Genomic DNA, 27351 nt, shown 5'->3' with positions numbered 1-27351 from the left:
CCTACTCTATATCCCTGTTGAGCTGGGGTCTCTGGGGCAAGAGGGTTAGATGTCTTAAAAACAAGGTGCTTGACACCAACTACTATATGTCAAGACCACCATTCACTTTCCCTGTGATTCAATTAGTCGGTAGCATCATATTCAGTAATTGCATGATTTATTCCACTCAACAAACATTTTCCAAGTGCCTCCTATTTGCCAGGTACTGTGCCAGCTGGAGGGATATAACCTGCCTCAAGGAGTTTAACATCTGGTTGGGAGTCAAAAGAGGGTACTGCATGTATCATAAAGAGGAGAAATCATTGCCATGAGAGAATGGAGAGATTAATTTTGACTGTAGAATCTGGGAAGGCTTCATGGAAAGGCTGGTGTTATACACTAACAACTAAAGGAGAGGCAAGAAGGGCTCAGTAAGTTGAAGACAGGGGAATGTGAATCCTGGGCCAGGGAAGGAACACAGAAGCATTCCAGGCAGAGGAAAGTCCAGTCTCAAAACACAGGTGTTTCTGGAAGGGAAAGCATAAAGGGATGAAAGCATGGAGTAAATGAAAATGGACAGGAATGGGCAATGGGAAGCAAACTGGGATGCTAAGTTGGGGCTCCTGGGTTGATTCTATGGCAACGTAGGCTGAACTGTAGGGTGATGGGAAATACAAAGGACCCAGCCAAAAATACATGCAGATGGATAGCATGTACTTCTGCCTCAAGCTGCAGGTTTTCATCACCAAAAGGGTAGCTGTAACTTGGGAACTGAACTCTGTAACACATACTCAAGTAATGGAAAAAATGAGTGAACATCATCAGGGTAGAATGGAAACAATGTAACATTCAGATCTAGGTCCTAGTGAGCTTAACAGAATCACATGTGGAAATTACCAATTAAGAATTTAATTTGTCCCCAAAACTTGTTATTCCTTAGAATAACATTCATAGGATTTGTACAAAGTATTGCATGTGTATCAAGTTATTGATTGTTCCATCTGCAAGAATGAGTCCCATTAGTGTTAGACAGGGACAGGAAACACACACTTAACACATCCAACAGCTGAAAGCCAGAATGACTGATTAGATCACTACCAATTCTCTCCTACGTGCTCTTGTCCCAGTTCTGGAAATGTTGAACTTAACCTTCAGCTCCATGTATCAGCATTTCCTGCTCTTGCTTTTGACTTGACGTAAGTCAAGTGCATTCCTTCCAACCAATAATGTTTCCATAATGGTTGCTAAGTTTTATTCCTAGAAGGGAATTACAATGATATTCCCCATTTTCCCAATTTCTCTATTTATTTTTCTCATGATTCAGGATTCAGAAAAACATACAAATTTCCCATGATTTCCCCAGAAATATACTGTCAGAAACCCTTCTGGGCCACCTGGGTGGCTCAGTCGGTTAAGCGTCTGCCTCTTGATTTAGGCTTAGGTCACAATCTTATGGTTCATGGAATCGAGCCCCAACATTGGGCTCTGACCTGACAGCATGAAGCGGGCTTGGGATTCTCTCTCTCAACCTTACTCTCTGCCCCTCTCCTGCTTGCTGTCTCTCAAAAAAAAAAAAAAAAAAAAAGACAATAAAAGAAAACTCTTCCAGAATCACAGGCCTTCAACGAAGAAAGGTCTGCGTATACCTTGGTCAGTGCTATACCCTCTGCAATCTATTTGTTGAAAGATTGAGTAAATAAATGAATTTATTCCTGCATACTTAAATTGGAAATGATTTTTTTTATTACAACATATTGTTTTGTCTTGTATGTATTTATGTGTATGTTCTTTGGCTTTTTTAGGAGCTTGTGAACAAATTATGGGTAGGGACCCCTTATCCACCCACATAACCTCTTGGCACCCAGCACAGTGCTTGCACCAAACAAGTATTCATTTACTATATGCTGATTACATAATTAAGGAAGCAAATCTTTGATCGGACCAATATGTTGAAACTAAACCCCTCCTCCTGTGGGGCACTGGGCTCTGTGCTGACAGCTCAGAGCCTGGAGCCTGCTTCAGGTTCTGTGTCTCCCTCTCCCTGTGTCCCTCCCCTGCTCCCTCTCTCGCTCCCTCTCTCTCTCTCTCTCTCTCAAAAATAAACATTAAAAAATTTTTTGAGCCCCTCCCCCAAAAATGTAAATCCTCCATCCTTCCTGGGATTACTTATGGTCCCATTTTTGTTCTTGTTTAACAAAAGGGAGATACATCCCTCTAACTGCCTCTCCAGCCACCCTGTGATCTATTTTCCCTTTTTAAAAATAATTTGTCACTAAGTCTTCCACAACACAATACCTTTTTTTCTATTTCTCTGTCTTCTTCCTTAGAAACCTAAACTATTACCTATAACTGAAATAGTATCTTGATTTTACTTCCTAGTATAGATTGTTATGTAAGTCAAATTTCTTTACTTCCTTCACTTCCTTCCTACACTTCTCTCATTCCTTGTGAATGCAAATAGTTTCTTTAAACTTTTTCCTTAAATGTCCAGTTCTCAGACTCCTTTGTCCCTATAATTGTGTTATCATGGATTTTTTTTTATTAGTACAAAAGCTTATTGAAACCTTTTCATTTTTTTAAGTCTATTTATTGTAAGAAAGAAAGAGCATGAGTGGGGGTGGGGGGGATTTGGGGAGGAAGAGGGAGGAGGGCAGAGAAAGAGGACTAGAGAGAATCCCAAGCAGGTTCTGTGCTGTCAGTGCAGAGCCTGATACAGGGCTCGAACTCACAAACTGTGAGATCATGACCTGAGAGGACACCAAGAGCTGGACGCTCAACCAACTGAGCCACCCAAGGTGTCTCCTTAATGAAACCTTTTTTTAAAGGTCACTTTGCTAACAGGATTTTTTTTCTTAGAATTCGACCTAACTCTACCAGCTCATGATCTCACTGTCCAAGGTTACCTACTCTCCCTCTTTGCAAGCATAGAATTAAGACCGTTATTGTCCTATTCATTTATTCTTTCCTGAAAAAATGTTCCCCAAGACGCTCCACACACATATTTTCAACTGTACTTTGACCTGGTGTCATATATTCTATATGGCTAGGAGTAATAGTCTTTGATTATTTCTCTTCATATGACATCCAAAAAGAATATTAAAAACTTATGTATCTCTCTCATCTTTTAAAATTCATATCTAAAGTTTTTCATCATAATTTTAAATACTTGCAAGGATCTAATTTCCTATGCATTGTAAATACTGACATTTCAAAATAAGGCCATAATATTACTGTTTTAAATGTACCAAATGGAATCTGGAATGTACCACAGCAATTTGAAGCTCATTGTTTTCCATTTACACAAACATGAACAGGCTCTTCATTAAATGATGGATATTTCACACCCATTTCCCCTTGAACTCTTATTTCTATTTTATTTCCTCCTCAGCATTGTTTATTAATGTATTAAATAGTTATGCTTAAAAATATTCTACTTACCATCTCCTCCCTGTAATAAAAATACTTATATATTTAAATTTATTGTAAACGTCCTTGTGATAACTGTTAAATTTTCAATTTCATATTATTATTCCACTTAGTGTTAATACATAACTTTTTAATACATCACAAATTAGAAAAAATGATAAGTAGCTCTTAGATATAAAAATACACTTCTTAATAACAGTTATAGCATAATCTTCCACTTAGAGGCACCTTTTGAGAGGCACTCAAGGAACGGCAGGGAAATTTACCTTAAGTAATGTAATTGTTTTTGTAAAATCATTTTTTCTTTGTCACTCACTCCAAATAGATTTGTATCAAAATCTTGGGCTTACAGATTTACAATACTGTGTGTGGAAAATATCTATCACATATAGCCTAACTGGCAAAACCAGTCCTCATTATAAAACCAATTGGCCAAATCAAACTTCTTATGTCAATTCAAATGAACATATTATTATGCATTCCCATGACAACCATCTCACTTCTGAATTCAGAAGATCAACACAGGCCACCGTACCCTACTTCTAATGCCATGCTGTATTCTTCACAGAAATATGTGTAAGACAGAGCGTGATATGAAGCTCATCTTCGGGTCTATGATGCCTTCATTGAAGGAGGCTTTGCTGACACCAATATATCAAATTGTTTCTTTGTAAGGTATCTCAGAGATTTCTATACCTGGGGAATAGTAAAAGTCTGATGTATTTGAGACATTCTTTTTTTTCTTTTTCTTTTTCTTTTTTCAAATATAATTTACTGTCAAGTTGGCAAACACACAGTGTATATACAGCGTGCTCTTGGTTTTGGAGGTAGATTCCCGTGATTCATTGCTTATGTACAACAGCCAGTGCTCATCCCAACAAGTGCCCTCTTCAATGTCCTTCTTATTTTTCAATGAGAGAAGGACAATTGAAAGGAGAGGAGGAAGGGGTGCCTGGGTGGCTCAGTTGGTTGAGCATCCAACTCTTGATTTCCGCTCAGGTCACAATCTCAGAGTTAGTGAGTTTGAGCCCCACATCAGGCTCTGCACTGCTGGTGCGGAGCCAGCTTGGGATTCTTCTCCTTCTCTCTCTGCCCCACCCCTCTCTCTCTCTTTCTCTCTCTCTCAAAAATAAATAAATAAATAAACTTTTTTTTTAAAAAAAGAAAGGGGGTGACAGAGAGAAGAACCAACTTGACACTTTGACCCCAGGCATGTTCTGAGACAGATAAACTGTAGGAAAGTGTCCAGAAGCAAGCTGAGGCTCTGGAAATGATTCTTTTAAAACATACCCCTTAGAAAGTCTTCATCTGCCCCCAGCAATACATATAAAATAAACCAACTGTGGTTACTGAGTTATGCTAAAATAAACCAAGTATTACTGAGATGTGAAATGAGGTAAATTGATAATGCCTTCTGGGTGCATGATTAAATCCCTATTTTAAAGAGGACCACAGATTTGAACTATCTTTTAAATAAATTTGTCATCACCCACCAAATAACTACACTTCACACGAAATAACTTAGAAACCTATTTATAAATCCCTCTCTTAAGTCTGTCTTTCTAACTTGAAGAATGTAAGTCTAACTTTTTAGTCTTTCCTCTTACTCACAGCTCAGCATCATAAATATTGTAAATAAAAAGCACAGAGAGAAAAGGTAAAATACAAACGCAGAGCAAGAACAATGCCTCGGCAGGACAAGTATCGCAAAATGCCCTGTGCTGTTTAAAACACGTTAGAACTTACATTTTATTCAAATAAACTGTGGCCATTTATTACTACGTGTAATAACAACAGTGGTTATTTAGAAAAGCAGTTAAATTCTGAAGGCCATTTGAACATTCAAAAAGAAAAGTTGTTGAGCAGAATGGTTTATACATAAAGACAAACACTTTAGTGGAGCACTGAATTACCGTGGTTTTGAAAGGCTCATTTTGTTGTTGTTGTTGTTGTTGTTTTGTTTTTTGTTTTGTTTTTTGTTTTAGTTCATTGTTTCATTAAGTTCCAGGGATACTCACTGCCTCCGTGTGGATAGGATGCACAGCAAAAAGCAACGCCGTAGCAAAAGCAAGTCTGCGATTCCTGAAGACAGCTTTGTCACAGGTGTACATCAGGACAAGGGTCACTAGGCAGTGCAAAATCACATTCACTGCATGAAAGTAGAATGGGTTCATACCAGTCAAAAATACGTTCAGCCTGTAAAAAAAGATAAAAACAAAAACAAAAATGGAATCAGCTACAAACAGAAAACATAAGCACAAGGGAGCAGAGAAAGCAGAGGGAACTGATCATTTAAAAAAGATAAGCTGTTCAATCAATTATTTTTAATGGATGACTCCCAACATCAGGTTACTCTACATATACAAGTATCATTTTTTCCCTATCTCAGAATTTTCCTATCTGCAAAAGTCATTGCAAAAGCAATACAATATTATTTCAGAAAACCCTGTGGCCCGAGAAGACAAGCAGCTAGGTGCTGGACCTGTTTTTCCTTCACTCCGTGGCTAATGCAAACAGCCCCGAGAAACTCTTGCTTTCACTACCAGCTCTTCCCAAGGAGCTGAGGGTTCAAAAGCAAGTCCACAGTGCTCTGGGTCAGAGATGCAGCCCCTGGAGAAGACAGAAAAGCCACAAGACTGTGACTGTGGTCAGAGTTGGGACAAATCAAGCATGAACGTGTTCTCTCACCCAGAATACCCACCAGGAACCAAATTTCCAGACTATGCACCCGGAATGATCATTAATTACCACCCCACAAGGGATCTTCAGTGCACCTAAAGACACTATTACCAGCTGCAGCTGAAATTAAAAGGATGAGCAAAAGCATAGCATTTCAGAATCTGTATTAAATGTTTTCTAACATAAATTCCCACAGATCTCAAAATCTGAATTCTAAAATTATGACGAAGAAACTAAAGAGTGTCACAAAAAGAAGGGAAATTTATTGTTCAACATCTTTAAAAATACTTTACTATGAAATGCAGAACAGAGACACTTCTGAAGGTTGCCTTAAATTTAATAACAGGACATAATGTCCCCAATTGACTCTGTGGGGTTACAGAAAAAAATAGTTGTATAGGGCATGATTCTTTTGGGGGAGCATATATACTCTAAGGGGGGTTGCCTGTAGTTGTCTATATTCCAGCTTATTTTACTGAAACAGTAATCCCATGTCTTTATTCTCATGCCCTTGATCTGCTTTTCTTATAGAAACACCTCCTCTTTGCCAAAACAATCGAGAATGAAAAAGTCAACTTTAGCGATGGCATATGCATATTCTAAATACTTGACTTGATTCAGGCACAAATTTAACAGAATTTTAAGCATCTCAAGCTTTATTTGGACACATGAATATAAATGTCATAGTTACTAATTGACGCCAGTTCCATTCCCACTGAAGTAATCATGGTCCTAACTAAGCCTAGATAAAATGAACTGTTTTGTGGAATCAAACTTCAGGGCTCCAAGGTAAGATTCAAGCCAGCTGTATGTTGGCGGACCCACTACTCTGCACACACCCCAGGGTCCTTAAGACAGGAATGTAGCATGAAACATAAGGAGGGAAAGAGGAATGGTCAGGTACAGCTACAGGAGAAAGAATCGCATCCCATTCCAGTTCAAGAGGACCCACCTATGGTGAGAGAGCTGTTGGAAATCAGAGCTTAAGACGGTGGAGCTTTGAGAAAGGGCAAGACCAGGTCCCTATCCTCGGAGAACTTAGGTGCAGTTCCCAGAGAGCCCATCCTCCTGAGGCTGATTTTCATCAGGCTAAGCTTTCCAGACCAACTAAGCCACTCATTTAAAGTTCATTCACACTCAGGGCAAAAAAACTAAATAGGCAAACTATCTCACAACCACTGGGAAGGTCTCAAATTTGTCAATACATAGCAAAGGCTTTAAGAAGTACGTAACTTTTGGGGGTGCCTGGGTGGCTCAGTGGGTTAAGCCTGACTAAGGCTCAGGTCATGATCTCATGGTTCATGAGTTCAAGCCCCATGTGAGGCTCTGTGCTGACAGCTAGGAACCTGGAGCCTGCTTTGGATTCTGTGTCTCCCTTTCTCTCTGCCCATTCCCCACTAGCACCTTGTCTCTCTCTCAAAAATAAGTAAGAGACATTAAAAAAAAATTTTTTTAAAAGAAGTACATAACCTTTGATCAAAAATTCCACTTCTAGGAATTTTCCATAAGGAAATAACCTGAAAAGTGTTCAAAGATAGATGTAGATAGATATAGATATACAGATATAAACAGACAGATATGACATTGTAATATAATAAATATGCATTTTGGTCTTCATCCCAACTCCTGGTAGAAATGGTAAAACCTTTGTAATTTCTTAAGTTATAAAGGTAGTAGGAGTATCTTTTGTTCCAATTCTTGGTCTTTGGCCCCAGTTCCTGACACAGAGCTCCTAAATCCCTTGGAACTTCCTAAGTGATAGGATTACCTTTTGCTCTAATAACATGACTCTTGGTAGGCTCCTGGATGGCTTCTGGATGGGGGCTGGTCACCAGAAAGATCGAGTTATGATTAGAAGCTTAGAACTTCCAGCCTTTCTCCCTCTCCCCCTCCTCCACCCCAGGGATTGGAGAAGGGCTAGAGATTGAGTTAATTATCAGTGATGCCTACTTGATGAAGCCTCCATAAAAATCTCTGAACTACAGGTTTTGGAGAACTTCCACATTGGTGAGCACATCCACAAGCTGGGCAGGTGGCACACCTCAATTTCACAGGGACAGAAGCTCCTGTGCTTGGGACCCTCCAGACCCCACCTAAGCATCTCTTCATCTGGCTGTTCATCTATATCCTTTATTCTATAATAAGCCAGTAAACATTAAGTAAGTGTCTGCTTGAGTTCTGTGGGCCATTATAGCAAATTGTTGAACCTGAGGAGGGGCTCATGGGAACACTGATTTAACAACCAAGTTAGACAGAAGTGTGGCAATCTAGGGACCCACGACTTGCAACTGGTATCTGAAATGGGGTGAGTCTTGTGGAAGGAAATGAGCCCTTAACCTGGGGGATCCAATGCTAACTCCAGACAAACAGTGGCAGAATTACATTGAATTGCAGGATATCCACATACTGTAGGACACTGAGAATTGATCACTGTGGAAAAAAAGCCCTACATATCTGGTGTCAGAAGTATGGACTATAAGCAGAAGAAGAAACAGGACTTTTCTTTTTAGTATACAAGGATGCATCATACTGTGATAATCATAAGATGACAATAGAGAGAAGGCAAGACATCTAATAAGCCAAATCCCTGATTTTTCGGGGGAGGATTTTTTTTAATCTGAGTATAGTTGACACACAATATTACATTAGTTTCAAGTGTACAACTTGGTGATTTGACACGTTTATACACATGCTATTATGTTTACCACAAGTATAGCTACCATCATATTATTATTCCTGGAAACTGGTTAGGAAAAAAATGCTTGGTGTTTCAAGGGAATTCATTTAGACCCCAAAATATAAAAATAAATTACTGAATGGGGATCCACCGCAGTGCTAAAGTAACTGAAAGCCTCTCACATGGTACCAGTTACTGGCAAATCTAAGCTTTAAGAAATTACTGAGAATCTAAAGTTAGGAGAAGTTCCCAAGTATCTAAAAAGATAGAGAGTGAACTCTTCAAACTATAAACAAGTGATCTTGAGATGAAATAATAACAAAATGTTATTTGTGAGCATTGGAAAAAGAATCTCTGATCCTAGGATCCAATACGGGTTCACAAAAAGGGGGTTCAACTGATGAACCTCACATTTTAATAGGACAGGGAATGTGACAGACACATCTTATCTTTATTTTAACAAAGGCATTTATCAAAATCTTTCACAATCACCTTGTGCACAAGATATAAGAAGAAGGATTTGTAGCAAACACAAAGAGTAGTGAATAATAATCAATGTCCCCTTAGATGTAGACCTTCAGTGTAAGTCACAAGACTCTGATGTTATCTCTGGTCTGTCCCATATTTCTATCAAGGACTTAGCTAGATCTGTAGTGTATGCTAACCAAGCTTGCCAGAAAGCCTGTATCTGGGAAGGAGGGTCACTGTTCTGGGAGACTAAGATTGGCAAAGGGTTTAAATGCCTGATATTGTTAGTTAGTTCTTACAGGATTACACAGAATATGGGTAAGAGCAAAATCCACATTTGGACATAAAAGGGAACAAAATACTTGCAATCTAGACTAAAACTACTCACATAGCATTGTCCAAGAGCTGTTAGTTTACTGTAAACTCAGAGTTATTATGTCCTGGCTATCAAAACAGACCAAACCACAGACAGGGTTCTGCATAAGTCCAACTAATTTTCATTTCAATTCACTCTAACAGATATTTATTGAGTACCTACTACATGTCAGGTGTGATGTAGGGCCCAGAGACACAAGGAGAAGACATGGCATCTGCTACCAGAGAAAGAGAGACACTAAGCAGATAATTAACAGTGAAAGAAACCTAGCAAGGGGAGAACCTACCAGGTGCAGAGATAGGAAAGAGGGAGACATTCTGTCTGCATGCGGGACAGTGAAGGTAGGTGGTATCCAATGTGGGGCAGCAGCCTCTGTGAGTGCTACTTAAACGCTGGAGCATCTTCACAGGAGAGCTCCAGGATGCTGAAGGACGGGGAGTCTCAAAGTGATGTCTCAGGAAGGTAGGCTTGAGGAAATGGAGGATGCTCAGCCTAAAGAAAGATGACAGAAATGATACCAAATCCTCCAAGGGAAATGATCTTTGCCATATTATGGCTGTATCCCTAGTATCTAGCATACTGCCTGGCTCACAGTTGTCAAAATTAAGTGGATACGTGGATGGATATACAAATGAATGAATGATGAAATATTTAAGCAATGCACTTACTCAAGTACCTCTCTGAGTGGAAACTAAGATCCAATAACAATGTTGCAAATAGACTAAGGGCCAAGTTTAAGTCTGCAAATTATTTTGTTTCATCTGTATACCTTTTCTTTCTTTCTTTAATTTACCACTTTTTTTTTTTTTGAGAGAAAGAGAGTGCACACAAGCAAGTGGTAGAGGGGGACAGAATCTTAAGCAGGCTCCACGGCCAGCACAGAGCCTGCCGCAGGTCTCCATCCCACAACCCTGAGATCATGATCTGAGCTGAAACCAAGAGTCAGACGTTGAACTGACTGAGCCACCCAGGGGCCCCGAATTTACCAACATTTTTATTTTTATTTATTTTTTATCTTTTGAAAAAAAATTTTTTAATGTTTATTTATTTTTGAGAGAGAGAGACAGAGCGTGAGTGGGGGAGGAGCAGAGAGAGAGGGAGACACAGAATCCGAAGCAGGCTCCAGGCTCTGAGCTGTGAGCACAGAGCCCAACGCCGGGCTCAAACCCACAAACCGTGAGAGATCATGACCTGAGCCGAAGTTGGACACTCAACCAACTGAGCCACCCAGGCACCCTACTGACATTTTTTTTTAATTTTTTTTAACGTTTATTTATTTTTTTGAGACAGCGAGAGACAGAGCATGAACAGGGGAGGGTCAGAGAGAGGGAGACACAGAATCCAAAACAGGTTCCAGGCTCCGAGCTGTCAGCACAGAGCCCGACGCGGGGTTCGAACCCACGGACCGGGAGATCATGACCTGAGCCGAAGTCGGCTGCTTAACCGACTGAGCCACCCAGGCGCCCCCCCACCGACATTTTTAAAACAGACGATTTTATATAAAAATTTCCAGCTTCTCTTGAAGTACTACATGGCCGCATGGAAACACGTTGCCTATTCAGAGGGCACAAGTACGCACAATTTACCACAATACAAAACAACAACTGCTATGAGACAGGCTTCAGCTCAAAAACAAAGAAGTAATATTTAAAACTAGAACGGGTGTTTGGACACCCAGAAATGTCCATGCAGGAACATGATAAACAGCACACCTGAAATACCACCTAAGAACAGTCTCTAGGGTTCCATGTCACCCCGAACAGACTCTATTATAGCACACATCAGTTTTTTAAAACTCTTTTACTATATTCCTCAAATATTATAAGCATTTTTTCATACACTGTAAAACATTAATTTCTTTTCCTCATAGTATCCATCTCACTTAGCACACAGTGAATTGATTCTAAATGAAAGTTTACCGAATGAGCACATTAAACTCACCTTAAGTTGAAAGTTGAAAAGATCATCTTTCCCAGTCAACAGTAAGAATTATTTCATTTAGCCTTCATTTCTCATTTAAAGCTAAACTGGCCAATAGGATTTTTTTTTTTCCAGAAAAAGTCTGAACAGCCATGTCGGACTGCTCGAAAGCCTTCCAGACTTTGGCAAATATGAATGCTAATACCCCTCCTCTGTCTGAGCTCCTCTGCCTCCTTGTAAAACTGTCCAGAAAGGTGGGGCCATGATGAGCTCACAGCAATCAGAGAGCACCTGTCCCCAGAAAAGGTTACAGGGTCACACAGTTTGGCACCAAGAAGTCACGGAAGGAGGGGTGGGAAGGGGAGAAGAAAGCCATTGGCCGCACTTCCTTCTCCTCACACCTGCATACCCTGGAGCTCTAGATAAACAAAGCCCCTTACTCTTGATTTTCTTCTTTGGAAAATACTTCTGGTTTAAGAAAACAAAAACAGGCTGTATCTTCTGGAAGAGACTTCTGCTAGGAAATATACTAGGGTCTTTCCTCCAGGGGACCCCAACTCCACATCAATCAAACAGCTCCATCTCAACAAACTAGCAGAGGTCTGGAGCCTCCAGAAGAGGTCATGGCTCACGTCTGGTTTGGGGCCCAAAACCTGGAGTTTTCGTGGTATACAGCTGAAGCAAGATTTAAGAGGGCTGCCCATCTACTTCATATCTAGGGACAATGTGACTGATTAGTCACCACCAATGGTCCCTGTCAGGGGGTCAAAACATTGTGATTACTACTGCATCCCTGCTGCCAATCATGGTAAAAGCACTCACCTTGTCTGTGGCAGCTAAGCATTGCCACTTGGCATCTGGTACTCCAGGGTCCCATCACCCCCACTGAAATCAGAAAGTCTACCTCACTCGCAGTATCTCCCACACCACACTTGGCTTATAGAAAAGAGTCCACGCAGAGCTTCCCGAAGTTGTCGGTGCTCCCCTGCTAATATATTTCTCAATGCCTCAGTGAAGGGAAAATCATCTGGCCCTCTCAGGAAATGTAGTAGAGTGGTGGGAGGAAGGTGTGGGCAGGCAGCATGTGATAAGTGCATTGCAACATCCTTATCTCAATGAGCTTTGGGATTCCTTTTTGTATATTACACCAGCAATATTTGGCATCTCAACCTCATGAAACATATGCTCCCACTGAGTCCCAGTGGTTCACAGGATTCTGAATCCCCTGGCGTGCTAGCTACAATTGCTGATTCCCTTATCCCATCCCAAGATATTCTAAGTCAGTAAATCTGAAATGGGGCCCAGAAATCTGTCCCAAGAAACCCAGTGATTCAAAACAGGTGATACTCAGAACAATGAGAGTCATGCATCACAAAGCTTAAAGGAAGGCTACATATGTTTGCCACACTTACCAGGAGAATCCAGTTTACATTTTTTTCCAATAAGAGCTACAAACTAGGGGAAAGAAAAAATTACATTTACCCCCTTACAATCTGTTTCTGCTATCCAATAATGGGCTCTCCAACACTTGCCTTATGAGTTCCCACAGCCCAATACTGAACATACGGTATATTCTCCTGTCTTCCTCTATTCCCATCCATTTTTCTTCTTCCCCTTCTCCTGCCATCCTCCCAGCTCTCAAATGTTTGTAAGTGGTTTCCATAGTCTCCTTAGATCATTCAACCAATAAATAACAACATCTGTTTTTTCTCGTTTTCCTCCAAGGCGAATCCCTTTGGCCCTTAATCATTCTGGTTGCTCTTCTTCTGCATTCCCTCTAGTATCAAGAATAAATCAGCAAATCATCATCACTTAATGTATCAAAGAACCAAAGGATGTGATTCACAAGCACCAATGCAAACAACAGTGCAAAGGGGAGATTGGTGCTCTGAGACAAAAATAAAATTCATGGTTTTGGTTTGTGCTCAAGGCATCACATCTTCGCCTGGCTATGAGGAAGCCATAGGGAGGGAACGGGGAGGAGGGGCTTGTCAGGAGGAGCCCACACCCCATGCAAGGGGAAGTTATTGTCACTATTGTCTCATAAGTGCTCAGAGTAGCAATAACATCAAAGAAAGGGTGGGAAAATTGAGGAAAGGAAGATCAGTGACCATATCTAGAAGGCAGCAAGTCCCAGAAGAAAATCTTCATCAAGAGAGTCAGCAAATAATAAAAATTAAAAGATCAACACCAAATATCATATAAGTACAGTTATAACTATAATGGGGTTGTCAATTTTTAGCAAATTTGTTTTCTTTTATTTTTATTTTTTTATTTTTTTATTTTAGAGAGAGAGAGAGAGATCATGAGTGGGGGTGTGGAGCAGAGGAAGAGAGAGACAGAGAATCTTGAGCTGGCTTCATGCTCATCGAGGAGCCTAATGCAGAGCTCAATCCCAGGACCCTCGGATCATGAGCGGAGCCAAAATCAAGAGTTGGACACTGTATCGACTGAGCCACCCAGGCACTCCTGCAAATTTGTTCTCTTTTAAAGGTATGTGTTTGGTAAAGTTCCTGGGTGCAGTGCAGTTCTGACAGTGACTACCCAGAGTTTATGTGAGGACAAAGTCCTGCTTCGGACTCCACTCACTTCAGACACCGGCTGCAAGTTCAATGGTTCCCAGGCCACCTGCACTGCTGACCAACTGACCACAAATTAGGGGATTCCCATGATTCTCTCAGGTTAGGAATTTGCAGGAATGCCTCACAGAATTTAAGAGTGTTAAGCTTATGACTGCAGTTTTATTATAAAGCATACAAATCAAAATCAATCAAAAGAAAAGATCCATGGAGTAGATCTGGGAGGGTCCTAAACACAAACCATCCATGCCTTCAGGACACATCACCCTCTCAGCACAATGATGTATGATTACCAATCAAGGAAACTCAACCAAGCTTCTATGTCAAGTTTTTAATTTGGGTTTCTGGGCACCTGGGTGGCTCAGTCGGTTAAGCGTCCATCTCCTGATTTCAGTTCAGGTCATGATCTCACAGTTTGTGAGATCAAGCCCCACATCTCTGCTGACATGCAGAACCTGCTTGGGATCCTCTCTCTCCCTCTCTCTCTGCCTCTCCTCTGCTCACTCTCTCCCTCAAAATAAATAAATAAACTTAAAAAAAATTTAAGTGGGGTTTTATTACTTAGGCTGATTGATTCAATCCTTCATCATGTGACTGAACTCAATCTCCAGCTCCCCTTTCCCTTCCCAGAGGTTGGAAGGTAGGGCTGGTATGTGGCTCAAAGTCCCGTCTCCCTAATCATATGCTTGGTCTTTCCAGCAGAGCCAGCCGACGTTCTGAAACTATCTGGAGGCCCATCATGAGTTACCTCTTCCTTAACATAAACTGAAGTGTGGTCTCAGGCCCACCATGAACAACAGAGACACTCTCATCACTCGGGAAATTCCAAGGGTTTAGAAGCTCCCAGGAACCTGGGATAAAAACCAGACAAATTCTTTATTCTGTAATACTTGGGGACAGAAAGTCACAGCCATCATAGTTCCCTTGAGAAAGTATTTTCAGGGCCTTATAATCTATTTGATCCAACCGGAAATAATATTTCATGTCTACCTCATTGGCTGGAAAAAACATGGCCATTCTTTATAGATTGTAGGCCACAGGCATGGCTGAGCTTTTGTCCCCTGACAGTAGGGTATGGAGAGAACCCTGTGTAATTCTGGGGTTTGCCTCAGAAGGTACAGCTGCTGTGTCCGGTCTTCAAATCTATAGCAAGCATCCAGCAACCAGCACACATCAATATGCCACGCAAGAGGAGAATGGTGGGTCGCAAAGCGCTGTAGATCCTCATTCTCTACAGAGTCACAGTCACAGCAGGTGACAACAGGGAGCCACAGTTGCCCCTCTCAGAATCAAAATTGCCCCTTAACTGCCCAGTAAGCAGGACCCACTGCAACCATCTGTATGTGCCTCTACTTTTCTCTTTGACAGAGGAAGACAAAAGGTAAATAAACCAAGAAATAAGTCAAGCAGACTTTTTCATCTATATATAAAGGTGTAGCCCTACCTAAATATTAACCTGAAAAAGTCAAGCATTCACATAAGTTATTAATTAACTCATTCTTTTAACAGTAATTTATGAAGCCCTGACTTTGTATGACAAGCACGGCTCCAGGTGCTAAAGATATACCTCATGGAGTTTACACAGTATGAGAGAAGATAAAAACCAACAATAAATCCATGTTGTCAGATAGGAATGAGGGCTACTAAGGCAAGGAAGATACAGAGTGAGAGAGTAAGGACTGAATATGGAGGAGAGTCTGCCATTTTGGATTGGGGAACCAGGGAAAGTGCAAAGGATGAAGTGACATTTGAAGAGGGACTCAAAGTGGTGAGAGAGCAAGAGGGCACAGGTCTGGGGAAAGCAATTCAGAAAATGCAAAGGCAGCAGCAGCAGGTTTGGCCTGTAAAGGGCATAAGAACTCTAGAATGAGTTGCAGATTGATAGACTAGATGGTAGAGGTCAGGGGTCAGATCAACAGGGGCTCATAGAACAGAAACCATTTCTTATCATTTGGAAAAGTAACAGAGCCATTACTCTCGCATGGCCAAGCATTCCTTACCCTGCCCCATCCTTTTAAGTGGGATAACTATGTATTCAAAGTTAAGAAAAACATCGTACGCCTAGGTGGCTCAGTTGGTTAAGCATCCCACTCATGATTTTGCCTCAGGTCATGATCCCAGGGTCCTGGGATTGAGCCCCATGTCAGGACCCTGCTTGGGATTCTCTCTCTCTCTCTCTCTCTCTCTCTCTCTCATAAAAAAAAAAAAACAAGAAATTAAAGAAAATTTTAAGGAAAACATGAATGTAGCTCCAAAGGAAGATAAAAAAGACATTTGTTGATTTAAAAAAAAAAAGTGTTTCCAAGCCCCCATTGAGAGATTCACCTACAAAAACCCTCATAATTCAAAAATATATTCCTCTCATTTTCCATCCTTCCTACACTGCCAGACTGTAGTCTAAAGCTTATCTTACATCTAAAGTATATGCTAGCAGGCAACAATCTTAACCCCCTCCTCTTGGGGTTTCTAAGATAAACCTTAGTTGGCATGAAATTTTCAGAGGCCATTTTTTCATTTTTCTCTATAAAATCTCTATCGCATCCAATCATATTTTTCCTTGGCTATATCCATCACTGAACATCTTAGACAATCTAGTCAATCTCCATTTGTCCATTTATCATAGACTCAGAACACAAACTTATGAGTTTTGCTGCAATAGACAGACTATCTCAAAATGAATTCCAAAGAGTTGCGGCAAATCAAAAGAAACAGAACCAAAATGAACACTCCACCATTTCTTTCAGTTTTGGGGCACAGAGGCTAGAGCTGATTTTCATGGTTGGCGTATCATCTGTGACTAAAAGATGCAAACTGCTGCAAAAAAAAAAACAAAAACAAAAAAAACCCTCTCCAGATCCAAGCATTAAAATGTTGCAAATCCTTACAGCTGCACATATTAAGATATTCTATTTTTTAACTCTGACATTTTAAACCACCCACTTTCACTCTTACGGTTTATATCATCATCAGAAGCCTTCAATAAAATAAAACTTTATAGCAAACTGGTAGAACACTATGATCTAATAGCCTAAACATGGAGAGAGAATCAAGAGTTTAAGGTCCTTTAATTTGCCTTCATTTCCCCATCTTTAACCTGAAAACCATTGGATCTTCCTTGTTGAAGGAAGCTTCTCCTTCCTTCCTGATGCAGAAAGGCACTGCTAGCAATCCAGCAGGAGCTTCTTCTCAAGAGGAAAGAGGTAGAAAAGAAATAAAATTAAAAAGCTAAGCACCTTTTAAATCAATCAGGGCCATATTTCAAGGTGGAGGTTATGGGCATCATGGGTTTTGGTTCTGTGTCAATTAAGTGTCTACCAAGTGACTGAACGTGGTTAATGTCCTGATTCCAGAGTTAAAAACAGGTCATGGCCAGTGGAGGATAAAGAAGCAAAATAAAAAAGGTTACTGCTGCAGATTAAGTTTTCACAGATGTTTTGATTCTGCTCTACAAGGGTCCAAAAATATTCCTGTGTGCCCTTGGAAATGATCTTACGAAAAGACCGATGTAAGGTTTGACTAGAAACAGAAACTCATTAGAATTCTAAATTCACTTCAGGGAACACAGATGACCGTTTGTATCAGTTAAAGTTTGACTGCAGAAACGGAACCACAGGGAAGGATACAGCAGAAGGGATTTACTGTAGAGATTTGACCTTTCACAATTGTGGAAGCTGGCTAAATAGCCTATGCAAGGCTGCCACTTCTGTCCGTAACAGATGCCAAAAGCCAGCAGGGCAGGCAGGGCAGGCATTCGGGAGGGAGGAAGGAGGGTCTTGAAGTAGGGGAAAGGGAGACAGAGCTGGAAGCCACGAAGATGAACTACAAGGCACCTCTGCTTCTCACCGCCTTGAAGGCTCCAACTTTAATGTGAGTGGCTTGCAAACAGGCTGGCACTCTTCCCTACAGAGCTGCACTCGCACTTGCACCATGATACGAAGTAGCTAGAGCACCATGATCTGGAAAGTTCTGGAAGCGCCAGGGACCTAGCCACTGTCACACAGCAGCAGTGGGTTAGCCGCCCTGTCTGTGATAACCCACAAGACTCTCTTGACACGAGCCTTCTGACTGGGATAGGCAGTCTCACTTTCACTTTCCATATCTGGAAGAAATTTGTGTACAACTATAACCTAGCGCAACATAGGGAAGGAATTTCCAAGAAACAAAATTCCAGTTTCATTAAGTTGACATAGTACAAAGCCACCCTATCTTGGTAAACTGCCTTCATTTTCCTTTATACCCTGTCCTGCAAACTGGTAAAAGCAGACCCTCTAAAAATCCATTTCCTCACTCGCAATTCAGCTCATTTCTTATTTGAGAGAAACTGTGATTAATATCTTTCTATACATGCAAGTACCTTTATAGAAACAAGCATTACACATCTTTACTTATTAATTAACATATTTATTTATTGTTTATTCTTAAGGTAATTTCCAGCTCTCAGTGTGTACAAGGTTCATTCAATGAATCAAAGGTAATAAACTATTTTAATAGAAACTAGGTTTGAGTTTTGGACTGAGAAAGACCCTCTGAAGAGGATGAAAAGAGGCTACAGAATGGGAGGAAATATGTGCCAACCACATGGCTCACAAAGGACTTGTACCTACGATATATGAAGAGATCTCAAAATTCAACAACAACAAAAAAAATCCACTGAGGAAATGGGTGAAAGACATGAAGAGACATTTTTCAAAAGAGGATATACAGAGGGCAAATAAGCACGTGAAAGTATATTTAACACCGAGAGCCATTAGGGAAATGCAAATTAAAATCACAATGAGATTATCACTGTACACTTATCAGAATGGCTACAATAAAAAAACAATGATAATGCCAAATGCTGATGAGGAGGCAAAGTAAACTGGATTACTCATACACAGTATGACAAGGTCTGGAAAACAGTCTACCAGTTTCTTAAAAAACTAAATATGCAACCACCATATGACCCAGCAATTGCAATCCTGGTCATTTATCCCAAAGAAATAAAACATGTTCACATACAAATGTGTAAATGAATGTTTATAGCAGTTTTATTTGTGAAACAGCCAAAAACTGGAAACAATCCAGATGTCCTTCGACAGGTGAATAAGTAAACAGTGCTACATCTATACAATGGAATAGTACTCAGCAATAGAAGGAATTAACTACTGAGATGCAACAATCTGAATAAACTCCAGAGAATTATGCTAAGTGCAAAAAAAAAAAAGGCCAACCTCGACAAGTTACATACTAAATGATTCCACAAATAGCATTCTCAAAATGACAAAATTATAGACATGGAGAACAAATTAGTAGTGATTATGAAGTAGGGTGGGGTGTTATGAATTAGGGGGTTATTATGAATTAGGTGTTTATAATTATGATAAAGAACCAGGAAGGATCCTTGTGATGAAACTGTTCTGTATCTTGACTAGTGGTAATGTTAGAAATCTGCATGTGACAAAACTGCATAGAATTAAATACACACTCAACAAAAATAAAAATAAAAAAGAGTATATGTAAACTTGGTAAAAAGTAAATAAAAACTGTGGATTGTATCAATATCAGTTTGCTGGTTGTGATATTATACTATAATTATGCAAGACCTTAACCCTAGAGGAAAATGGATAAATGGTATAAGAGATCTCTGTATTATTAGTTACAACTGGGGAATGTACAATTATCTCAAAATGAAAAGGTTTTTTTTTTAATTAATTTATTTATTTTTGAGAGACAGAGACAGAGCACGAGCAGGGGAGGGGCAGAGAGAGAGGGAGACACAGAATCCAAAGCAGGCTCCAGGCTCTGAGCTGTTAGCACAGAGCCTGATGCGGGGCTCAAACTCACAAGCCGTGAGATCATGACCTGAGCCAAAGTTGGACACTTAAATGACTGAGCCACCCAGGCGCCCCTCAAAATTAAAGGTTTTATTTTGTTTTGTTTTGTTTTGTTTGTTTGTTTTTAAGGCAAAGACACTGTAAGAAAATGAAACCACAGGCCAACTTTCATGATAAACACAGATGGGAAAGTCTTAAACAAAATACTAGCAAACTGAATTCAACAGCACATTAAAAGGAACATGCACCATAACCAAGTGGGTTTTATCCCTAGGATGCAAGAATAGTTCAACATGCAAAATTCAACTAATGTTATTTACCACATTAACAAAACGGAAGCTAAATTACATGATCGTGTCTATAAATGCAAGAAAAACATCTCACAAAATTCAACACCCTTTCATGGTAAAAATTCCCAAAAACTAGGTTTAGAAAGAATTTACCTGAATATAATAAAAGTCATATATAAAAAGTCCACAATTAACATCATACTCAACAGTGAAAAACTGAAAGGTTTTTCTCTAAGATCAAGAGCAAGACAAGGACGTCCACTCCTGCATTTCTATTTAGGACTCTACCCAGAGCAATTAGACAAGAAAAAGAAATAAAAGGCATTTACATTTGGAAAAAAAAAAAAAAAAGTAAAACTATGTTTGCAGATGACACAATCCTTTGCGTTAAAGAGCCCTAAAGATTCCCCCCAAAATAAAAAACTGTTAGAATACTCAAAGTCAGTAAAGTTGTAAGACACAAATCAATGTACAAAAATCAGCTGCATTTGTATCAACTATATTTCAGTTAAGAAAATCAGCTGCATTTCTATATAATTATGAACTATCCAAAATTAAGAAAGCAATTCCATTTATAATAGCATCGAAAAGAATAAAATAGCACTAAAAATAGAGATGAAACTTGTATAATTAAAACCCTAAGTCACTAATGAAAGAAATTAAAGACACAAATAAACAGAAAGACGTCTCATGTTTACAGATCAGAAGACTTAATACTGTTAAAAAGTCCATACTACTCAAAGCCATCTATAGTCAATGTATTCCAATGTATTCCATACATTCCAATGTAGTCCATAGTCAGTGTATTCTATAGCCAATGTATTCCAATGTATTCCAATATCCTAGTGGCTTTTTTTACTGAAATAGAAAAAAAAATTCATTTGTAACTGCACAAGACCCCAAATACACAAGACAATTTTGAGAAAGAATAAAGCTTGGAAGCATCACACTTCCTAATTTCAAACTATATTACAAAGCTACAGTAATTAAAACAGTATAGTACTGGCATTAAAAGAAACATACTAACCAATGGAAAAGAATAGAGAGGCCAGAAATTAACCTACACATATATGGTCAAAGGATCTTCAACATAAAGGCCAAGTATACACAATGGGGAAAGGATAGTCCCTCCAACAAATGGCCCTGGGAAAACTGGATATCTGCATACAAAAGAATAAGCCTGGACCTTTATCTTACATCATAGACAAAATTCAACTTGAAATGTATTAAAATTTTTAATGTAAGACCTAAAACTGTAAAACTCCCAGAAGAAAAACAGGGGCAAAATTTCATGATGTTAAGGCTTAGCAATGATTTTTTAAATATGACACCAACAGTAAAGGCAATAAAAAGAAATTAGGTAACTGGGACTATCAAACTAAAAAACCTCTGCACAGCAAAGGAAGCAATCAACAGAGTAGAAAGGCAACCCACAGAACAGGAGAAAATATTTGCAAACCATGTATCTAATATATTATTAATATCCCAAATACATAAGAAACTCATACAACTCAAGGTAAAACAAAACAAAACAAATGAACAATAATCTGATGAAAAAAAATGGGCAAAGGGCTTGAAAAGACATTTCCCCAAAAAAGACTTGGCCATAAAAAAGAATGAAATCTTGCCATTTGTGAAAACATGGATGGACCTAGAAGGTATTATCCTAAGTGAAATATGTCAAGCAAAGAAAGATGAATACCATGATTTCATTTACAAGGGAAATTTAAAAAAGAAAACAATCAAACAAAAGAGAACAAAATAGAAACAGACTCACAGATACAGGAAACAAATGACTGATTACCAGACGGGGGCTGGCTTGATTGGGGGTTGGGGGGCAGGTAAAAAAAATAGGTGGAGGGGATTAAGAAGTACAAACTTCCAGTTATAAAATAAATATGTCATGGAGATCTCATGTACAGCCTAGGGAATCTAGTCAATCATATTGTAATAAATTTGTATAGTGACAGATGATAACTAGACTTATAGTGAGGACCATTTTATAATGTATAAAACACATCACATCACTACTAATAGGACATTGCATGTCAATTATACTTTAAAAACAAGATATACAAATGGCCAACAAGTACATGAAAAGATGCTTAACACCAGTAATCATGAGGGAAATGCAAATCAAAACCACAATGAGTTATCACCTAACTCACACCAATTAATTAGGTTGGATTTTATGAAGAAAAAAAAAAGATAACAAATGTTAGCAAGGATGTAGAGCAACTGGAACCACTGTACATTACTGGTGGGAATGTAAAAAAGGTGTAGTTCCGACGGAGAACAGGATACAGATTCCTCAAAAAGTTAAAAATACACTTATCTTAGAATCCAGCAATCCTACCCCTGGTTATAAATCCAAAAGAATTGAAATCATGATCTTGAGATATATGCACTCCCAAGTTCACTGCAGCATTATTCATAAAAACTAAGGTATGGACACAATCTGGCTGGCCACCATCAGATGAATGGATTAAAAAAAAAAAGTGGTATGGGGCACCTGGGTGGCTCAGTTAGTTAAGCGTCTGACTTTGGCTTAGGGCATGATCTCCTGGGTACGAACCCCGCGTGGGCTCTGTGCTGACGGCTCAGAGCCTGGGTCCTGCTTCAGATTCTGTGCCTCCCCCTCTCTCTGACCCTCCTCCACTCGCACTCCGTCTCTCACTCTCAAAAAAATAAACATTAAAAAAGAATTTTTTAATTGTATATACATGCAATGAAGTATTATTCAGCCTTTAAAAAGAAGGAAATCTTGTCATATGCAACAACATGGCTGGACCTGGAGGACATTATGCTAAGTAAAATAAGCCAGTCACAGGACAAATACTGCATGATTATACTTATATAAGGTATCTAAAATAGTCAAAATCACGGAAATACAGAGAATAGAATTATGGCTACCAAGGGCAGGGGGAATGGAGCCCTGGAGTGTTGCTGTTCAGCAGGTCTATAGTTCCAGTTATGCAAGAGAAATGAGTGCCAGAGATCTGTTGTAAATCATTGTGCCTATAGTTAATAATATTTTATCAAGCTCTTAAAAATTGTACCTGGCAAATCTTATATTATGAGTTCTTACAATAAAAATAAAAAATCGTTTTGAATTCTCAAAGATTTTTATTCAAACATTCCTACCTTAAGATATAATTAAGATAGTTTGTATGTATATTTAACAAGCCACTTTATTTTCACCAACTACCTAAAATAAAAATCATAAAAACATAATCTGTGTAAAGTGCTTAGGCCAATGTTTGGTTCACACTGAATAGTTAATAAATGCGATTCTCTGTCCTTCCTTGCAACAATCTTTAGAGTTGGGTGGGTCTAACATCATCGATGCCAGCTCTTATACGTGCCCCTCTTTAAGCTATTGCAGAAGATGCAGTATGGAGAAAGCTTCTAGGTCCTGTTTAAATCCACACCTGTGAGCACAGAAAGATGAACTTTCTCTTCGAAGAGACATCTACCCCTTTCCAATTAGTGCTGTGTTGCTTTCTAGATTTGCAACTCAACCTTCTCAAAAACAAAAACAAAATAGATGCAATATACAAAGAACAATGGCATTAGACACCAGTCTGCATTTTGTGACCAAAGAGTACACAGTGAGGATTAGACCCTGGCCCTCCCAACTCTCCTTTCCCTACCCCTGTTCCCCCAAACCCTAGCTACCATTCCTCTTCATCAATGGCCTTGCTTCATTGTCTACTTCCTTCCCCCACTCCTCTCTTTTCTGTCCTTCCCATTTCCTGCATGAATGAAAAAAACATTTTAGAAAGTCAAGAAGTGAAAACATCTTCCCCACTCTCCACCAAGTGGGCACAGGCTTTTGGCCCTGACCTTTTAAAATGGAAAATGCTCAAATCAAGACGGTCTCCATGGCTGTTACAAGCCCAGCACATCTCATACTGTGAGCTTTCACACCTTAAATTAACCACCAACCCTCACTGTAATAAATGAAAAAGCAGGTCAATCTAGAAAGTAAACATATATATTTGTGCCATCTAAGGAGATTTTAAGAAACATTTAGAAAACTGAAAGTACTGAGCAACTCACTCAGTAGCTGACGTTATCTTTCAGCAGAACCCCAAAACCGCTTCCTAAGCGGACAAATGTTTATAAAATATTCTCTCCAGATTCAAATGTGCAATTTCCTCACTCTCTTTAAAACACTGAACTTTCAATGGAAAAATTAAGTCAAAAGCCCATGAATTACTGCCAACTGCTATGGTTTCCTTTTCTAAGTCATCTGAGCCACCTGTCAAGAGACCTTGGCCTCCTAGCCAGAGGCAGGCTTTTCAAGCTGCCTATCCCGTCTCGGATGACCACTACCATAAAGACGGGTTCATATTACACCCACTGGAAAAGGCTTAAAACACTGATGATACCGAACCAATATTATTTCAAGTTTTTGTCCGACACACTGTTAAGCTTAAACACGGAGCCAAATTATAAGGGGTTGAGTCAAGCTCATGGTGTAGGAGATAGTACTCATACAAAGCCCTCCTCCCCATCCATCTGAAGCAAGCCCTCTTTTAAATTCAAGAAAATACTCCACCCTACAAAAACCTGGCGTTCTCTCGGCTCCCTTTACACTTTATTCACACCAGAAATGCTGAATCATGACTCTGAGGTTGTGAAACGAAAACTATTTCGACTGGGACACCAGGATCCCCAGAGGATCCCACGCTTCTGCATTCCTTTGCTTTGCATCTTTTAAAATCTAAATCCCGAGCCCTTCCGCAGACCAGCAGATTGGAAAGGCTTGGAGAGCAACCAAAGGCTGCAGGTCGGGGGAGAGCCTCTGCTCCCTCCGCTGCGCCTCCCCAAAACCCAAGCAGCCCTGGCAGCTCACAGCTCTCGCCTCTTCTCCGAACGCGACCCCAAAGGGACTGATCCTCTCTCTCCATCAGCGAAGCTGCCCAACAGCCTCTGAGAAATTCCCAACTTGGAAGCATTCCCACCACAGCCCCCCAGTCCGGAACTCGCTGGGCCCGCACCGTCGCACTTGACCACTGTCCGGCAGGGGTGGGGTGCAGGAGCAGCTCTACCAGCCCCGCGCCAAGTCCTTGCCCGACAGACCAGCCCGCTGAGAGCACAGACTCTTGAGAAACTCGATCCCAACTCCCAGCCCGCGCCTCCCGAACCGCCCCGGGAGCCCAGAGAAGCGGGGCCTGGGACCGCGGAGCAGAGTGGCGTGGACGGGAGGACAGGAGGGAGGCGTGGAGGGGAAGGCGCCGCAAGAAAAGGAGCGCCCCCCACGCGGGTCCCGCAACTTCGCCCAGCTCGGGCTGGGGGGTGAGGAGAAACTGCGGCGGCTGCAGGCGCGAGGTGAGGGACTCACTTGAAGGTGAGGACGCAGAGCGGTCGGTAGGACTTGTGGCTGGTGTTCTCGGCCATGCCCTTGCCCCAGAAGTCGTTGGTGAAGATGCCCCAGCGGAGGGGGGCGCCGGGCCGCACGTCGGGGTTGTTCACGATCGCCCACACGTCGTCGTGCACGAACTCGCCCTGCAGGGAGCGGCCGTAGCACAGGCAGCTCGCCCCGGCCAGCAGCGCCGCGGCCCCGGCCGGCGCGAGTCCGCAGCCCCGCCGCCGGGAGGGCGCGCGGTCCCCGCCGCCGCCGCCGCCTCGGGCACAGCCTGTCACTACCATCGCGCCGCCGCCGCCACCACCGCTGCCCTGGCCGCTCCCGGGCGTCTGGCATCCTCCCCGGCCGGGGCCCCGGCGGCGCGCGGCGGCTGCCCGGAGGTGGGCTCGGGCATGGTGCGGCGGCAGCTGGACCCGCCGCTGGCGCCCCGCGCTCCGCCGCCGCCTGCGCCGCCGAGTTGGCCCAGCTGCAAATAAACAGCAGTCCCCCCGCCTCCCCCGGCCATCGCCACCTCCTCCGCCCCACTGCGCATGCCCCGCTCGCTCTCGCCTCCACCCGCCCCCCCTCCATCCCCGGACTAGAGCCGCCCCCCCACCCCCGTACCCCCCACCCCCGCCCGGCTCGTCTCCACACTCAGCCCCGGGCGCCCGCGTCCCCGGCCGCGAGAGTTCGCACGCAGGTGGAGCGGGGTCGCGGCGCTAGGGCGCCCGAGAGGCGGAGAAGGGGCACCGGGGTCCTGCCTGGCGCTCCGGGCCGCCCCCTAATCATGCACCCTCACCCCCCCCACCACCACCACCACCAACGAGGTTGGGGAGGGCCTCGTCTGCGGGCACCTCCGGGCCCAGGGCCAGGGCGGGCTTAGCAGGTGCGCACCCCGAAACCCCCCCACCCCGCGCTCCGAGAGAGGGAAAAGTGGCCGCCGCTTCCCGGCAAGTTCCCGGCTTTCAGCACCCCGGACAACAGCGGCGGCGGCGCCCGGAGACACGCTCTCCCGCCCGGCGCCCGCGCTCGCGTCCCGCCGCCCTGTCCGCGCCTCCTCCCCGGGCCTTTCTGTCCCCCACCTGCCTGCGCCCCGCGCCTGCAGCCTCCGCGTGGAGGAGGCCGTGGGGGAGACGGAACTGCCCGAAGCACCTTCCCGAAACCAAGAGAAAGGGTCTTCTGGCCGAGGGCTTCCTGCTCGCCCCGCGCAGTCTGTTCAGGGGCGCCAAGGGCTGTTTCTCTTTGCCGCCCGCCAGTTGCTCAGCTCGCACTTAGGAAAAGTCCCAGGTTCGACTTGGGGTTTGCGTCTGGGGGCTAAGTTGGTTTGTGAAACATTTCTCCTCGTTTTATTTCTTACTGAAACTCTTAAGACGATCCAGGAGATGCGGAGCATATTACTTTTTCTTCCCACCTAAGTGGATCACTTGGGTCTGATTATTTTCTGGGCTGTGGGCGTGTTTGAACTTTTCCTGATAAGTCAGTACCACCTGAAAAACAAAAAAACATGGGGGAAAAAATTAAAACGTTAAGACCTCTGGCTTTGACCCCCAATCTCCCTGTTTTTTTGAAAAGTTGTTTTCTTTTTCTTTTTTTTTTAAATACTAATTATAATACGTAAATAAATTAGGTATCCCAAAATGATGATTCCTAGAATTTCTCCAAGTTTGAAAATCTGTTAACTCTTTGAGGCCCATCGTTAACTTCCATTTCTGTATGTTATTGAAATTACCTGGAATTTGACACATCCAAAGAGGAAAACTTAAAATACAAAATTTGCCAAATATACCCAGC

The 27351-nt window shown here is 41.7% G+C and overlaps 1 protein-coding gene across 3 annotated transcripts in view; it reads right to left on the bottom strand.

Moving 5' to 3' along the window:
* TMTC1 (transmembrane O-mannosyltransferase targeting cadherins 1) overlaps window positions 1-25974 on the bottom strand; it is a 272519-nt gene extending 246545 nt beyond the window's left edge. For all 3 annotated transcript variants that reach the window (XM_058743207.1, XM_058743208.1, XM_058743209.1), the window contains exons 1-2: window positions 25558-25974; window positions 5424-5601 (exon numbers count right to left, since the gene is read on the bottom strand). In XM_058743207.1, the coding sequence (XP_058599190.1) occupies window positions 5424-5601; window positions 25558-25865 (486 nt within the window). In that variant the 5' untranslated portion in view covers window positions 25866-25974. The remainder of the gene's footprint in view (window positions 1-5423; window positions 5602-25557) is intronic.
* Window positions 25975-27351: the final 1377 nt, after the last annotated feature.

This window comes from Neofelis nebulosa, chromosome 8 (assembly GCF_028018385.1).
Source record: "Neofelis nebulosa isolate mNeoNeb1 chromosome 8, mNeoNeb1.pri, whole genome shotgun sequence".
NCBI lineage: Eukaryota > Metazoa > Chordata > Mammalia > Carnivora > Felidae > Neofelis > Neofelis nebulosa.
The sequence above is the reverse complement of the archived record's forward strand: the minus strand, read 5'-3'. Positions and strand labels throughout refer to the sequence as shown.